Genomic DNA, 18262 nt, shown 5'->3' with positions numbered 1-18262 from the left:
AGCCAAAACATGGTAGAACAACAAAAGGAACTTGAAGAGACCCTGCTAATGACAGAGTTCAAAACGAGGTGAGCAACCTTCAAAAAGGAAAAAGAAAACCTGTTGAAAGACCTTCACACACTACAAGATTCCGTCAGGTCTAAGTTTGTATTTCAGGAAAAGTATGAAGAGAAACAGAAAGAATTTAGCACTTCTCTGAATAAACTGAAGGATGAGTTGGCAGAGAAGACAACAATGCTCAATTTTCCAGCAGGCAGCAAACAGATACAAAAAAAACAGGTGGAAGAGCTAAAGAATCAGCTAAATGAAGCCGAAGAGGCTTTGGAGGCAAAAGTTGCAGAAGTATCTAAGAAGCAGACAGATGATGAAATTTTGGGAGACCCAACCGCTAAACTCACTCAAGTCGAGCTCGTATCTGAGGGAAGTCTGGCCAATAGTGAAGTAAAAAAGAAGGCCGCGATTAAAGTCTGTGCTAGAAAGAAGAAAAGTGCACATTCCAAGCGAGGGAGGTAATCTACTTGGATCACCGGGTAGATTCACAAGGCCTCCACTCGGCTGAGGAGAAAGTGAGATCCATAAGAGAGGCACCTGCGCCAAAAAATGCCTCAGAGCTCAAATCATTCCTAGGAATCATCAACTATTATGGGCGGTTCTTACCCAATTTGTCTACAATGCTGCACCGCCCCAACCCCCTCCCCACCTCCCTCCTGCACCCTCCCCCCTGCTGCATTCTTTACTCAAAAAGAACCAACGTCTGTCTTGGGAGGCGCTCCAGAAAGCAGTTTTCATAAAGGTGAAACAATTGTTGTGCTTGTCCAATCTATTAGTGCATTATGACCGGATGAAAGAATTGGTGTTGACATGTGACGCATCACCATACGGAGTGGGAGCAGTGCTCTCTCATCGGATGGACAATGGCATGGAACAGCTAATAGGCTACATATCAAGAACGCTCACTACAGTGGAAAAGGGAGAGAAAAAGAAGACCTGTCCATCGTCGTTGGTGTCAAGAAATTTCACCAGTATGTACACAGCCTCCATTTTACGATCATTTCAGACCACAAACCATTGCTAAGACTGTTTAGTGAGGACAAGGCTATACCACCCATAACCTCAGCAAGAATACAATGATGGGCTTTAGTTCTGGCAGCATATGAATGCACTTTTTTTTTTACATAGGCCTGGAAATAAAATTGCAAATGCCGAAGCATTTAGTCATTTGCCTTTACAACAAAATAATGAGCAGGTTGTGGAAGAACTTGTTTTACTGTTAAATTTCATAGATTCTTCACTGGCATATACGTGACAGATCAGAGGCCGGACAAGTTGGGACCCAGTCCTATTTCAAGTATGAGATCAACTGCTACATGGATTGTCACAGGAGCCTGTATCTGATGAAATGAAACTGCACTTCAACAGAAGACATGAAATAACCAACCAGGATGGCATCTTATTGTGGGGAGCACGAGTGATAGTTCCTCCAAAGGGAAGGGAGCCACTTTTAATTGAACTACATAGTGCCCACCCAGGAATTTCCTGATTGAAGACCATAGCACACATGTTGGCCTGGGATGGTTGGCGAAATAGAGAGTTTAGTAAAGCAGTGTGTGCAATGTCAGCAACTGCAAAAGTTGCCAGTGTCAACTCCGTTATACCCATGGGAGTGGCCAGGTAGACCCTGGTTGATTACTTTGGACCTTTCCTGGGAACAATGTTTCTGCTTCTTATCAATGTCCATTCAAAATGGTTGGACGTATATGAGGTGAAGTCACCAACGTCGCTGCTACAATTGAGGAACTACGTCAGAGTTTTGCCATTCTCGGACTACCAGAATTATTCATTTCTGATAATGGCATGACATTTACGAGTACTTAGTTTCAACAGTTTACCAGCCTCAATGCTCATGTGCAAACTGCACCGTACTATCCTTCCTCAAACGGACTGGCCGAAAGGGCGGTTCAAACGTTGGAATGAAAAAGCTAACTGATGATTCCTTAGCAACCAAGTTACCAAGCTTTCTTCTTCATTACAGAACCACCCCTCATACGACAACAGGTGTCACACCTGCGGAGTTATTGTTGAAACACAATCTCACGATGAGATTGAGCTTATTAATGCTGAATTTAGAGGGAAAGGCGGAAAGGAGTCAGGGAAGCCAGAAACCAGACAGGACTGGCATAGTCACGAGCGGAAATTTACCGTGGGAGAATCAGTATATGTGAAAATTTTCGGGGAAAGACCAAAGTGGTTACTGGGCGAAATAAGTGCAGTGATTGGAACTCTATCTTACCATGTGGAGGTGGAAGGCCGGATCATCCGTAGAGAGACAAATCATCAAGATATGGTTCCACCAGTGATGATGACTGGGTCTGCATTTCCTGTTGAGGATACAGAACTGCAAGTGCCCACTGAAGCACCTGGTGGTTCAAACAAGTCCAGAAAAGGAGGCTCCTGACAAAGAATCTAAAGCTGTGGAGCTGTGACGTTCTACATGTTCCACATGTATAGTCAAGTTAGAGGAGGAATGTAGTAACTATGGTTTTGTTTAGTGTGTAATGTACCTTTAAAAGTAATACTTGTTAAGGAAGATCACATGATCTGTAATAACCATTGGAGAGCAGCGTAGGCTACCTCAGGAGTCAGTTGAAGTTGAAAGCACACGTATAGTTGTTGCTGAGTGTTTGTTAATAAACTTAATGTTTTCACCCAAGAAGCATCTGCTGATCAACTCTATCTATGGTACCAACAAAGCCACCATTCACAAAAAATAGGTGACAAGGATCCATGGGATCCAACATGTAGTTAACAGGTTTCAATTGTAGCAGGTGTCAATGCCTGTGCAACATATATTTACTCCATAGCAAACCTGGTGGAATAGTCTCAGAGTTTACACAGTCAGTGGTACAGGACCTGCCATTTTGTGAAAATTCCCTATTAAGTGATAGGTGTCACTTAAACCTCAAAAAATAATCAGAAATTCATAAACAAAACCATACGTCATGATTCTGGGTCATGTCACATTGGAGGCTTGTAAGGCACAAGATAGGCCTGAATTTTACCTTTGGCGGTGGGCCCGGGAAATGAGCCCCTGAACACAATGGGCCCCCAACCGCGATTTCACACCGGCTGGCCAGTTAACAGCCAGCCAGCGTGAAACTCACCCTGAAATGCTCAGCACTGCCGGGGCCGGGGGCAGGAAGAGAGCAGGAGATGATGCAAGTGCGGGTGAGCGCTGTGAGAAAGTTCCCTGAAGGCAGACAGCTGCCTCAGGGAGCTGGAGACCTGAAAAAGCGGAAATAAAGATTTAAAAAGCTGAGAAATGTGTCCATGCATCATAATCAATTACCTGAAAATATAGCTGATAATAATGCTGTCCACAGAAGTGTATTTTTATTTTATTTAATAATGGAAATCTCATCCTGCCCATGGATGAGGGTTTGATGAAATATGCAAAGGCTACCAACTGTAAGATTAGACGGGTCATGTAAAATGGAGACAACTGCATCATTAATGGACTTAATTGCCATCTTAATTGTCGGCGGGCATGCTTCCAGCTTTTGCACACGCCCACCGAGCGAAATATTGTGCGAGTGCATGATGACATCGGCACGCTCACCTGATGTCTTCTCGCACGATTTTACGGTCGATCAGGTCGGTTGCGCACCCACCCACGGGACGTGAAATTCTGCCCATTGAAGATCCCAGGGAGTGTACTTGCTTTTTGTTGGTGTATTCCTGAGTGGCTCTGCTCCATTTCAGGGGTACACATTTGGAAAATCAGTCAGGTACTGGAATAGGTTACAACCAGTTTCAAAATTTTGCCCACTGATTCACTTTCAGCTGGTGCCTATCACATCTAGACAAGGCAGTGCATTAAAAAAAAAGAATAGATTGCATTTATATAACACCATTTACAAACTCAGGTAATCCCAAAATGCTCAATAGTGATGTACTTTTTAAGTTCTGACACAGAAAATGTGGCAATTTGCACACAACTCCAGAAACAGCAATTTGATAATCTGCAGATAATTTGTTTCAGTGATGCTGATTGAGAAATACTGGACAGGCGACCAGGGAGAACTTCCCTGCTTATCAAAATGATCTTTCACTTGAAGTTGTGAAGGTCTGGCTTTAAAAAAAAAGACATTTGGCTTCTAAGAAATATAAAGCAACTCTTCTGTAAACTTCATGCTCTCAGTACTACGCCAGAATTACTGGTGGGAGATTTCTTTCCTCTCCAGCTACAGCTTTGTGAAAACAGTACAATTTGCTGACCTTTGATCTTCGGTGGCCTGCTTGTATTGAAACTGTGAGAACTATGAATTGAAACAAGAGCTTCTCATGCTCACGCTGCACTTACCACATTTGTCAGGGCATTGTCAAAAACAAAACCCAACAACCGTCAGGAGACGTTCTCAGCATGCTGCAAGTTTTTTTTTTACAGCTCTGGTCGAAAACAGGCACACCAAGACAAAACAAAGGTTACCATAACATCCGGTTTTCACAAAAAATCGTGCCTGAAACAAGAGGGAAGCAAAGTGCTGAAGTAGCACCTCAGGCTTGGCAAGAATAATGGCCATTTTCACTGATTTATCAACATATGAATATACGAATTAGGAGCAGGAGCAGGAGTAGGCCACTCGGCCCCTCGAACCTGCTCCGCCATTCAATAAGATCACGGGTGATCTGATTGATCAACCCCACATTCCTGCCAACCCCTGATGGCCTTTCACCCCCTTGTTAATCAAGAATCTATCGCGCTCTGCCTTAAAAATATTCAAACACTCTACTTCCACCACTGTTTGTGGAAGAGAGTTCCAAAGATTCACAACTCAGAAAAAACTTCTCCTCATCTCTGTCTTAAATGAGCGACCCTTATTTTTAAACAGTGACCCCTAGTTCTTGATTCCCCCACAAGAGGAAACAGCGTCCCCACATCCACCCTGTCAACACCCTTCAGGATCTTAAAGGTTTCAATTAAGTCACCTCCTACTCTTCTAAATTCCAGTGGATACAAGCCTAACCTGTCCAACCTTTCCTCATAAGACAACCCACCCATTCCTGGTATTAGTCTAGTAAACCTTCTCTGAACTGCTTCTAACACATTTACATCTTTCTTTAAATAAGGAGACCCGGGCTGTACACAAAAATCCGGATGAGGTCTCACCAATGCCCTGTACAACTGAAGTATAACCTCCCTACTTTTGTAATCAATTCCCCCCACAATAGATGATAATATTCTATTAGCTTCCCTAATTAACTGCTGTACCTGCATACTAACCCTTTGTGATTCATACACTAGGACACCCAGATCCCTCTGAATCAGAGCTCTGCAATCTCTCACTATTTAGATAATAAGCTTATTTTTTATTCTTCCTGCCAAAATGAAAATTTCGCATTTGCCCACATTAGCTAGATCTTTGCTCACTCACTTAACCTACCTATGTCACTTTGTAGCCTCCTTATGCCCTCTTCACAATTTTCTTTCCTACCTATCTTTTTGTCATCAGCAAATTTAGCTATCGTTCCTTCGGTCTCTTCATCCAAGTCATTTATATAAATTGTAAAGGTTGAGGCCCCAGCACTGATCCCTGTGGCACATGACACATCACATCCTGCCAACCAGAAAAATACTCATTTATGCCAACTCTCTGCTTCCTGTTAGCCAGCCAATCTTCTATCCATGCCAATATGTTACCCCCTACACCATGAGATTTTTCTGCTATAACATTTGATGTGGCACTTTATCAAATGCCTTACGGAAATCTAAGTACAGTACATCTACCAGTTCCACTATATCCACAGCACATGTATCTCCTTTAAAGAACTCCAATAAACAGATAACATGGGCTGGATTCTTCTCTTTGGGGCAAAGTAATGAATGGATTGGACCTTCCTTCCACCCCTTTGACTCCACCCTGATTCCAAATCATTTCCCTGAGCCCTGATTTCACCATGGGTGCTATTGCCATCCAGGGCCTCTCACCATAATTTATACCATGGTCCAGGGAACAGTGGTAATTGGAAGTGAAAGGAGTACAATGTATGGCAAAGGGGTGGCCAATGGCAGACTCGGTGGGGGTAGGACAAGAAAATTGAGGTAGGGGTGATGAGACAACAGCAGGCCTTACCATCAAACTTTGCCTCATTTTTCATCACTATTTCACCCCATTTCGGGCAACAGCATGGAGGAAAACCCAGCCCCATGATCACTTCTGTACTGTGATAACAAATCTGGGGTCTGTCACAACTTAACACTACAAAAACCAATGCCATTGTTTTTGATATTGAAACAGAAAATGCTGGAAATGCTCAGCGGGCCTGGAAGCATCTGTAGAGAGACAGAATTCACGCTTCAGTTCAATGACCTTTTATCAGAATTGGAGAAAGTTAGAGAGGTAACAGATTTTAAGCAAATACAGAGACGGGAAACAGGGATGGAGGGAACAATAAGAAGGGACACCTTGTGAGGGGGTGCAGAGCAGGAGAGATTAAATCACAAAAGGGATGACCGTGGATAACAAAGTGAATGCTAATGGGACAAATAAAGAAACAAATGGTGGGTCTAGAGGAGATGTAAATGGAAAAGACAGAATCATTGCCAGCAGCAGCCATCCAAAAACAAACCAAAAACAAATATCAAAAAAGGGATCAGACGTTATGATCTGAAATTGTTGAACTCAGTGCTGAGTTCAGAAGATTGTAAAAGGCCTGACTGAAAGATGAGGTGTTGTTCCTTTTACTTCTGTTCAGATGAATGAACTTATCTTCATTAGAGCAGTGTATGATGACGAGGACAGAAAGGTCAGAGTGCGAGTGAGGTGGAGAATGAAAATGACAAGAGATCGGAATTCCCATCTTATGTTAAGATTAAGAGGAATTTAAGGGGAACTTAAATTTGGGATCACGCTTGCAGGCTGAATGGGCGTGTTCTGCATAGCAGTCTCTCAATCTGTGTTTGGTCTCCCCGGTGTACAGGAAATATCTTTGATACCCATGATGCAATCGACTCTACACTAGAAAAATGGAACTGAGACTGGGTGACTGCTCTAAGGAACAACTCCATTTGGTCAGCAACTGTGACCCAGCGCCTCCGGCCACCTGTCATTTTAATTCTCCACCTTGCTATCGCACTGACTTCTCTTTCCTTGCCAACTACACTGTTCCAGTGATGCTGAACGCAAGCTCAAGGAACAGTATCTTTCGACTAGACACTTTACAGCCTCTCCTCTTCCCCCCATGCAATACACACTTGTATTTCCATATTGATCTGTGAAGGATGAGGACCTGGCGATGACTCAGGTTACCTTGCCCACCTCTCTCTTGCCACAGCTGCTTTGCCAATGGTATGCAGGTCTGTGTGCCTCTCTGGCATCCACTAAGCAATGTGGCTCATCATGATGGTCACCAACCTTTCCATGGAGAAAGCCATGCACATGTCAGAGACATGGCAGCACTCATGGCCTGAATGGGCTTCTACATCATCCATGCAGGGCTGAGCATAGCCTCTGGTAACTCTGTCAACTGCTCCTGAACATCAGTGATGTGCTCACAAGTTCCTGAACCTAATCGTAAGCACATACCCACCGATGTGCTCACCAGACACTGAATCTAATCACAATTGCGTACCCACTGATGTGAGAGTATCTGTGCCGATGAGGGTGCAGGGTAAATGATGTTAGGATCCCCTGTGGATTCCTCATTCTCAGAAAATGAGGAGGCCTACTGGTCTTGGTGACTGCCTGTCCTCTGGAGTGCTGAGAGCTGCAGGAGTTAACTTCACATCTCTCTTCCCAACCATGATTGGGTTCTCCAGGTGTGCTGTGGTGGACACATCAGCTCCATTCCTCTTCACTCTCTTGAGTTGACACTTTTTTTTATTCATCCATGGGATGTGGGAGTCGCTGGCTGGGCCAACACTTATTGCCTATCCCTAATTCCCCTTGAGATAGTGGTGGTGAGCTGTTTTCTTGAACCACTGCAGTCCATGTGGTATGCTGTTAATAAGGGAGCTTCAGGATATTGACTCTGTGACAATGAAGGAACAGCGATATATTTTCAAGTCAGGATGGTGAGTGGCTGGGAGGAGAACTTCCAGGTGGTGGTGGTACCATGTATCTGAGGTCCTTGTCCTACTAGATGGTAATGGTCACGGGTTTGGAAGGTACTGTCTAAGGAGCTTTGGTGAATTCCTGCAGTGCATGTTGTAAATGGTACACACTGCTGCCATTGTCTGTCGGTGGTAGAGGCAGTGAATGTTTGTGAATACGGTGCCATCATCCTATCATGCCATCATCCTATCATGCACAGCCACCTTGGAAGCCAGCCAATTCCAGGGCCTCTTCCTCTGCTGGCATCAAAACAAAGATGTCTCCACTAGTCTTGGCCTTCTCTTTATTGTTGAGGGCCCATCTCCCCTGGAGAAGGAGGCACACTGATAGTTTCCCCACAAATACTAACATCACTGTTATTCAAGATGGGAGGAAGGGATAAACCAGGGATCTACAGGCCAGGGGTGGGGAAACTATGGAAGCAATTCTGAGGGACAGAATTAATCTACACTTGGAGAGGCAGAGATTAATAAAGCTCAGTCAGCATGGTTTTGTTAAGGGAGGTCATTTCTGACCAATTTGATTGAATTTTTCGAAGAGGTGACCAGGTATGTAGAAGAGTGCAATGCATTTGATGTAGTCTATTTGGACTTCAGCAAGGCTTTTGATAAGGTCCTGCTTGAGAGACTGATAAATGAAGGTAAGAGCCCATGGGATCCAAGACAATTTGGCAAATTTGATCCAGAATTGGCTCAGTGGCAGGAAGCAGAGGGTGATGGTCGAGGGATGTTTTTGTTACTGGATGCCTGGGCCCAGTGGGGTTCCACAGGGATCGGTGTTGGGTCCCTTGCTGTTTGTGGTATATATAAAAATGATTTAGGTTTGAATGTAGGAGGGTTGATCAGTAAGTTCACGGATGACATGAAAATTGGTCAGGTGGTAAACAGAGGCATAGAATATAAGAGCAGGGAGATTATGCTGGAACTGATAAGATGCTGGTTAGGCCACAGCTAGAGTATTGCGTGCAGTTCTGGAATCCGCATTATAGGAAGGATGTGATTGCACTAGAGAGAGTGCAGAGGAGATTTACTAGGATGTTGCCTGGGCTGGAGAGTTTCAGTTATGAGGAGAGTTTGGATAGACTGGGGTTATTTTCCCTGGAGCAGAGGAGATTGAGGGGTGACATGATTGAGGTGTATAAAATTATGAGGGGCATAGTTAGGGTAGACAGGAAGAAACTTTTCTCCTTGGTGAAGGGATCAATAACCAGGAGCATAGATTTAAGGTAAGGGGCAGGAGGTTTAGAGGGGGCGAGGAAGAACTTTTTCACCCAGAGGGTGGTGGGAATCTGGAACTCACTGCCTGAAAGGGTGGTAGAGGCAGAAACCCTCATAACATTTAAGAAGTATTTGGATGTGCACTTGCAATGCCATGGCATACAAGGCTATGGGCCTAGTGCTGGAAAATGGGGTTAGAATAGTTAGGTACTTGTGTAACTGGCACAGACTCGATGGACTAAAGGGCCTTTTTCTGTGCTGTAGACCTCTATGACTGTCTGATCAGACTTATGCAGGTGTCAGCACTTTGACCCATTTTAGGAGCTCCCATATGTCCACTCTCAAGAGACATAGTAGAGGTAAGCAAAGCCACCTGGCTGCCTGTCGTCAAGATGCTGCCATACACCAGAATTGATCCACTGTTGCCACACCCCCTTGCCACTAGCTAGTGGTCACTCCCTCTCTATATAACGCATGATCCACATTGCCATACACAAGTCCCAAAAAGTAAAGTGGTATAGAAGACTCACTTGGAAGTGCAAGGGAGGCCATTTCGCCATTGGTGCCAATGCACCCAGGGTTAGGGGGTGTCCCCATGATCGCTGACTTCAGCTATTGCCATCCAGGCTTGCTTGGGCAGGTAGGAGGGTGTCTTCTTGCCATCTCTTGGTAAGAAGACTGCCTGCCTTTCCCTTATAACTTGGAGAACCTGCAGGGAGGCATCTCTAAACTGTGGAGCCTCCTGATGTTTTTACTCTGGCATGCAGGTAGCCAGCTCCCAGTGATCTTTTTGGGTTCTCCATTGAGGGATCTTGACCGTAGCTATAGGGCTGGAGGGGTACAGTCTGGAGGCAAACGATTCTCCAGGGCTACTGCCGTGGCAATCTATATGAACAAGTTAGCACTGCATGCAGGGCTGGCAGCCCTTTACAGATGGCACCAATACCTGCCTTTCCATCAGGTGAGGTCAAGATTAATGTCTTATTGCCCATCCCTGCTCATCTATTGGATGGGCCCAGTGCCTCCAGGCCACTAATTGACCAGCCACTGCGTGATTATGGTCAGTCAGCTGCATTTCACTCATGCAGCAATGGCACCCACTCCTGATGTCACCGTCAAGACCCCTGAAATCCGTACAAAATTCAACTCTGTTTTCCACATAACCTGATTGAGTTTAATACCCGGCTACAGAAGGTAGTGAAAATGGCTAGCAATCTCAGCCACCAAGGCCAAGGCGTTGGCATGGAGAAAGCAATAGAGAACGAGGGGAATTATCCAGGAGCTTGGGGAGCCCACAGTTCCCCGTTGCTTTCTCCATGGCAATGCCTTGATTAATTAGAGCTAACTTGCCAATCAGCAGTCCTTTCACCTCAAGTAGAAACAGTTGTGATGGTTTGAAATTTGGTACTCTTGCATTTGTCCCGATTAGTGCAAGAAGAAAACCTTCCACAACATTTCTGTCTTTTCAGCAGTAATCAAAACACCACTGGTTCACACAAATCTTGTTATTATTCAAGTGGTTACATAAAAGGAATTTCCTGACAGGAAAACAAATGGTGGCTGAGCTGTCTCAGATTTGAACCAACAAAACCAAAGAGGTCACTGAGCATGTCACAGTTAAAAAAAAGATTTGCATTTATATCAGGCTTTTTCTGACCAGGGTGGATTTGCTTAAATAATAGGATTCAGTTTCCTGTAAATAAAGGTAATTCATAATGCAAGATGTTTGATGAAATTTTAAGATGAAAGGAGCTACACAGGTAAAGATAATAATAAGAACCCAAAACTCACCAATCCAGCAATGGGAGTCGGCAGCCGATTGATCTTCTTCACGGCCCCTGGCTTTATAGCATTTAATAACCTAGGAGTAAAAAGCAACAAAAAACAATGAGAATCCCCCAAATTTATACAGCCTGAAAGATTTTAACTGAAGTCAATCGAATCAGGTTTACGTGAAATCACACAGTGAGGTAAACACAAAATACTGCGGATGCTGTAAATCTGAAACAAAAACAAAAATTGCTGGAGAAACTCAGCAGGTCTGGCAGCATCTGTGGAGAGAGAGAGAGAGTTAACGAGTCTGTATGACGCTTCTTCAGAACTAAAGAGAAGTAAATATGTGGTGAAGTTTATATTTTGGGGGTTGGGGGGGGAGACAGGTGAAGCTGGATAGAAGGCCAGTGATAGGCGGAGGCAAAGGAGAGATTGTGAAAGATGTCATAAACAAAAGGTCGAAGGGGTGTTGATGGTGGTGATACTGGCTAAAGGAGGTGCTAATGGTGACATTAAGAGCAGAAAGCAGGATGAGCAAGTGACAGATAGCCTGGAGCTGAGGGTCATCTGTCACTTGCTCATCTTGCTTTCTGCTCTTAATGTCACCATTAGCACCTCCTTTAGCCAGTATCACCACCATCAACACCCCTTCGACCTTTTGTTTATGACATCTTTCACAATCTCTCCTTTGCCTCCGCCTATCACTGGCCTTCTATCCAGCTTCACTTGTCCCACCCCCCCCTAAATAATATAAATTTCACCACATATTTACTTCTCTTTAGTTCTGTAGAAGAGTCATACGGACTGGTTAACTCTGTCTCTCTCTCCACAGACACTGTCAGACCTCCTGAGATTTTCCAGCAATTTTTGTTTTTGTTTCACACAGTGAGGTACTCTGGTCATCAAAAAGTACTGGTGGCAAAGGATTGTCATTCACGATTGGAAATTAATAATTGGAACTGGTGAAAATTTCTAGGAGATTATTTTTACCTCCTTAAATATTTACCTCAGGAAACGAATGTCACACCAAATGACTAAACCACCATTGCACAGCTCTATCAAATATCCCCAAAATTCTCTGCATCAAATCCTCACGTCTCGTGTAAATACATCTGGAAGTTCATCTTATTTTACTGTAACAGAGACTTCAAAAATATTACTTTAAACTATCATCCCCAGAGAGACAAGAATTCAGAATCTAGAAAAACACAGATTATTTTCCCCCTGTGGTAAAATTGACGATAAGTGCTATGAAATAGGATGGTGTCCTGACCTTAAGGCACCTTTATGACCAATGGTCCCAATAGTAAAATGTTTTTCAAATGAAGTAAACATTGTGTTTGTGCATCATTAACTAGTCTGAATCTTTTTGTTCAAATGGCAGTCTGTGCCAGTTCAGAGGAAATTTGGCTGCTGATTCTTACTATTATATGAACTTATGAACTTATGGAAATGATTACATGAAAAGAGCATTTTACAAATAGCTACAATTTTGTAACGTTGTTGGCATACACAAATCATGGACTGGTAGCTGTTAATCTCAGGTATTTTTTCATTGAGCTAAATTCATCTTCTTTCTACTCAGTTGCTTCAAAGCCAGAATAATTTATTAATTTATGTAAGCAAACATCATTATATAATGGAATTTCAAATACCTTTTACAGTGCACCAAGGGGTGCTCTGTCAATTCAGGTTTTGGCAGTCGTATGAGTTTATGTTGGCTCTTCGCATTCTGTGGAATGCGAAGAGAAAGCAAAATTCTGTCCATGAGGATGCAAACTCATGCACACTGCTTCCTGATCTCTGGTTGTTTGTAAGGTTGCATACTGACTGGAAAAAGCAATGGAATAGTCAGTTTTACCATTATCATTAAGTCTGAATAGCAGCACAGTGAACTGCGAGAAATACTGCTTTACTTCTGGAACTTATCTTTATGGTGAGCTTTGCATCAGCCGCTTTTGCACTGGAATCATCGTGTATCAGCACGGAAAAAAACATGCCTTCCAGGTGATCCTTCTATGTGCACATGATATCAGGATGCACGTACACCAGTTAACTTCAAACAGAGATTCTGGCATTAAGGAAACCAGTATAAAAGTAGTATTAGAGGTTTAAATGCTTTGTAACGTGAACCTGAGATTGTGGAACAATGCATTAATATATCACATATTGCACCAGTATTCAATTTGCAACCTGATCAGGAATATTTCTTGTCTTAGTATTGTCAGCCTTAGAGGACACAGACAATAGATAAATACTGTAGGACACAATTGCACAACTATTTCAGTAAAGAATAATTCTGCTCTGTTATAGTGAAAGGATAGATTATGTAAATGATGCCTGTCACAAGCACGTTGCCTGCATGAAACACCAAAGCTCTGTTTTTAAAAGCTTAATTTAAAACATATTTTTTTCCTTTGTTTGTTAGTGCCAGTGTTCATGGCCATTTTTCCACTCATTTTCTCTGGTATTATGGGTTCCAGGCCAAACATTTTCCAGATCAGCTCACCTATTAATTCTTCAAGGTCAGGTAGCAAAAGTAAAAGGAGAGAACATGAAGATGGAATGCGAGTTCTTAGTTTAATACCCTTTACTATAACTGATAATCAGCATAGGATGTAAAAGAGCAGAAATACAAGACCAACTACAGAATCAAGACTGGTAAAACCCAAATAACATCCTGTGTAACTGGGATCATAGTTTATTGTCTCTTTATCTTTTCAACTTCTCCACTAGCTTTTGTACCTTTGATATTCTGTCCTGCTTTGCAGTCCATCTCTATGGCAATGCTCTCCCGGGTCCACTCATTCTTGTTCCAATAAATATATAAATCTCCTCTAATATTTTTCCTCTAAAAAAGGCAGCCCTTCTATTGTTTCGTTCAGTCACCTCGAATGTACCTGAGAGCCCAAACCTTGGCAATTCGATATAACAACGTTTTAGCATAGCAAAAGTTATGTGGCAGAGTCAGTTTCTTTCATAAACATCAGGTACGCTCATCTTTCTTTGAGAACATATCTTCTTACTGTGATACTGTGGAATACCATTAATTCCAGCCTTTTTCCTACGACTATGGATATTTGGGGTGGAAGTTTTTACTTGCTGAAAGCTGAAGCACGGGGACTAGGTAATGTGTAGGAAAACCCAGAAGTCTGGGTGGTTTCTGGCCCTCATAGGTTCCCCGGCCAGGAGCCAGCCAGATTGACAGGCTTGGTCTCCAGCCAGGCAGGGGAGCACTCCAGAACAAGACCAGATAGGTCTGATCCCTTACCCTAATGGTGCGGAAGGTGGTCACTAATCCCAAAGGAGGTTCTGCTGGTGTCCAATCTCCAACCTCGAGGGGGTGACTCCGATCCCCAACTCCAGGGTGGGGTCCAATCACAGCAAGGGGGAGTTGTATGGGAAGGGTGGATTCATCTGGTATTGGGGGCCTGGGGGGAAATCCTGCTGCTCCTAACTCAGATGGAGTGCTGTGAAGGCACTCACCTCACTGCAGCTGCTATGTTTCACAGGACCCTGTAAATCTGGCTGGCCACAATATAAACTTGCAAGGCAGGTTATAGACCAAGCCTTCCAAACCTGGGAGTGGGATTGCTGCCAGGTTTCAGCCTGCTTCCTGATGCACTCAGAATCATAACCCGGTTAACCGCCACCACCCCTGCCACTCTCAGCCAACCACATCCCTCACCCATGTTAAAATTGCACTCCCCTCCCCCCATATAATTTATAAAGGTTTAATGTTGCTGTTGACCTATTCTATGATAATCAATTACAATTCTCTGGATTATTGATTACCATAATAGCAGAAAAACTGGGATTGAAGCAGCTAAGATTATAAAGAGATTTATGATGTCTAAATACATAATGTTGAAGCATAAATAGGATTTCAAACCATAATTATATTCCTGCTTTTAAAGGCTATTATAAAATAAATACTGGGTTTTAAAAAAACACTTACAATTATGCCCCCTATAACTAGAAAACCAAGAGAACTCCTATTCCATCAGACCAGTGCTAATTCATCATCATTTGGCCATTTCACTCGGACTGGGAAATTCTTTTGAAGTTTTGATTGAGATACAGTTTTGTGGAAAAATAAAAGGGGCTTTACTCTGCAGATAACACAAAGCTGGGTGGGAGGTTGAGCTGTGAGGAGATGCAGAGATGCTTCAGTGTGATTTGGACAAGCTGAGTAGGCAAATGCATGGCAGATGCAATATAATGTGGATAAATGTGAGGTTATTAACTTTGGTAGCAAAAACAGAAAGGCCAATTATTATCTGAATGGCTATAAATTGAGAGAGGGGAATGTGCAACAAGACCTGGGTGTCCTCTTACACCAATCGTTGAAGGTAAGCATGCAGGTGCAGCAGGCGGTAAAGAAGGCAAATGGCCTTCACAGCGAGAGGGTTCGAGTACAGGAGCAGGGATGTCTTGCTGCAATTATACTGGGCCTTGGTGAGACCACACTTGGAACATTGTGCGCAGTTTTGGTCTCCTTATCTGAGGGAGGATGTACATGCTATGGCGGGAGTGCAGCGAAGATTTACCTGACTGATTCCTGGGATTGGGGGACTGACATATGAGGCGAAATGAGTCGATTAGGATTATATTTGCTTGAGTTCAGAAGAATGAGGGGGATCTCATAGAAACCTACAAAATTCTAACAGGACTAGACAGCGTAGATGCAAGGAGGATATTCCCGTGGTGGGGAACTCCAGAACCAGGGGTCACAGTCCGAGGATACAAGGTAGACCATTTAGGACTGAGATGAGGAGAAATTTCTTCACCCAGAGAGTGGTGAGCCACAGAAAGTAGTTGAGGCCAAAATATTGTATGTTTTTAAGAAGAAGTTAGATATAGCTCTTAGGGTGAAAAGGATCAAAGGGTATGGGGAGAAAGCGGGAGCAGGCTATTGAGTTGGATGATCAGCCATGATCATAATGAATGGCAGAGCAGGCTCAGAGGGCCAAATTGCCTACTCCTGCTCCTAGTTTCTATGTTTCTATGTTTCTAGAACATGTTCAAAACTCCCCTTGCCTGTCCTGATGGTTATGGGTCAGTAAAGAACCCAGCACTACCCAAAAAGCAGCGAATTCATCTGATGTCCTGACTAACATATCCAACAAACCATCAGCACTGAGAAAGAGATTAGCTGGTTATTCAACTGTTTGTGGGATACTGCTGACACAGAATGGCTGATGCATTTGCTTAAATTGGCATGAATCATGCACTTCAACTGTAAGTCTTTGCATGTTAAAAATTTGAAGGTAAAGGGAGAATTTGGATCTATGTTGCTTCTTTCATGATCTCAGGATGTCCCAATGTGAATTACTTCTTAGGCATTGTTGCTAAAGCAACAGCTCATTTGTACATAGCAACATCCCACAAACAATGAGATAAATGATCAGATAATTTTTTGTTAGTAGTGTTAGTTAAAGTATAAATGTGGTCAAGACAAACAATGTCCTGGGATCTTTAACATCTACCTTGGTTTAACAACTCATCTGAAAGAAGGCACCACTGACAGTGCGGCACTCTTGCAGTACTGCTCTGAGATGCCAGTCTTAATAATGTGCTCAAGTCTCTGGATTGCAGCTTGAAGATCCTGAATCAAAGGCAAGAGTGAGCCAAGTCTGACCCCCAAAGATACTTAATTCTGACATCAAGAAATGCTTAAATGCAAGTATACTGTTGCTATATAACAGCAGATTATTATTTAAATGGAGAGAGACTGCAGAATGCTGTGGTACTGATGGTTTTGGATGTCCTTGTACATGAATCACAAAATGTCAGCATGCAAGTAAAACAAGGAATTAGGAAGGGAAATTGAATGTTGGTCTTCATTGCAAGGCAGATGGAATATTCCACCTAGACAGACAAGGGCAGCAGACACTGCAAGTTTCCCTCCAAGTCACTCACCATCCTGACTTGGTACCAAATTGTCATTCCTTTGCTGTTGGAGGGTCAACATCCTGGAACTCCCTCCCTAACAGCACTGTGGGTGTACCTACACCAAATGGACTGCAGCAGTTCAAGAAGGCAGCTCACCACCACCTTCTCAAGGGCAATTAGGGATAGGCAATAAATGCAGCATTGTCAGCGACACCCACATCCCTTGAACGAATAAACAAAAGGAGGAAAGTATTGCTACGACTATACAGGAATTGGTGAGACCACGCCTAGAGCACTGAGTACACATTACTTAAGGAGGCACACACTTGCATTGGAAGCAGTTCAGAGAAGGTGCACTAAGCGGATTCTTGGTACGATGTATTGTTTTTGGAGGAAAGGTTGAACAGGTTGGGCCTGTACTCATTGGAGCTTAGAAGATTGAGAAGTGGTCTTATTGAAACATGCAAGATTCTGAGGATGCTTGACAGGGTAGATGTTGAGAGGATGTTTCATCTCATGGGGAAATCGAGAACTGGGGGCACAGTTTAAAAAAAGGATCTCCCATTTGGAAATGAGGAGGAATTTCTTCTCAGTGTTTGGAATTCTCTTCCCCAGCAGGTGGAGGTTGGGTCATTGAATATATTCAAGGCTGAGTTAGATAGATTTTGATCTACATGGGGGCAGGCATGAAAGTTAAGACTGCAATCAGATCAGCCATGGTCTTATTGAATGGCAAAGCAGGCTCAAGAGGCCAAGTGGTCTACTCCTCCTCCTCTTTCTTCTGTTTTTATGTTCTTATGTTAATGTTACCTCTCAAAATGAGCAGGCTTGTCCTGGTGTAACTCTTAAATGAATACGCTATGGATTCTGTTCCTCAGTAGTGGTGCTGATAAATGCCTGTAGACATGTAATTATGATTTCCAGTTTGTTGATCACCATCTTAGTTAATCCTTTTGTGAATTTGTGGTCAAGGTTAGAGAATATCAGCACTAAAAATTAATCACTTTTTCGCTTTGACACTCAGGAGCTTAATTTCCTCTGTGTGCTAATTTTAGCACACTGGCTAACATAAATCCCTTCCTGTACTTTTTTTTTAAAAAATGGAACAATTAACCTATTTTAAATAACAACTGTGCTATAATACCCATGGAGAAATTTAGTGTGGGACAATCATCGACTGGTGTAGTAGGGTTACTTGACACCTCAAGAGGTGATCCTCCATGCCGAGTCACCCCAGGCTCAGGTAGGGGTCCCATGCTGAGGGTT

At 43.2% G+C, this 18262-nt stretch overlaps 1 protein-coding gene across 15 annotated transcripts in view; it reads right to left on the bottom strand.

The window, feature by feature from the left end:
- Window positions 1-18262, bottom strand: part of LOC121287879 (LIM and calponin homology domains-containing protein 1-like) — a 518147-nt gene that overhangs the window by 272594 nt on the left and 227291 nt on the right. For all 15 annotated transcript variants that reach the window (XM_041205922.1, XM_041206441.1, XM_041206524.1 and 12 more), the window contains exon 3: window positions 11120-11189. In XM_041205922.1, the coding sequence (XP_041061856.1) occupies window positions 11120-11189 (70 nt within the window). The remainder of the gene's footprint in view (window positions 1-11119; window positions 11190-18262) is intronic.

Source organism: Carcharodon carcharias, chromosome 1 (genome assembly GCF_017639515.1).
Source record: "Carcharodon carcharias isolate sCarCar2 chromosome 1, sCarCar2.pri, whole genome shotgun sequence".
NCBI lineage: Eukaryota > Metazoa > Chordata > Chondrichthyes > Lamniformes > Lamnidae > Carcharodon > Carcharodon carcharias.
This window is presented reverse-complemented; position numbering and strand designations above follow the sequence as displayed.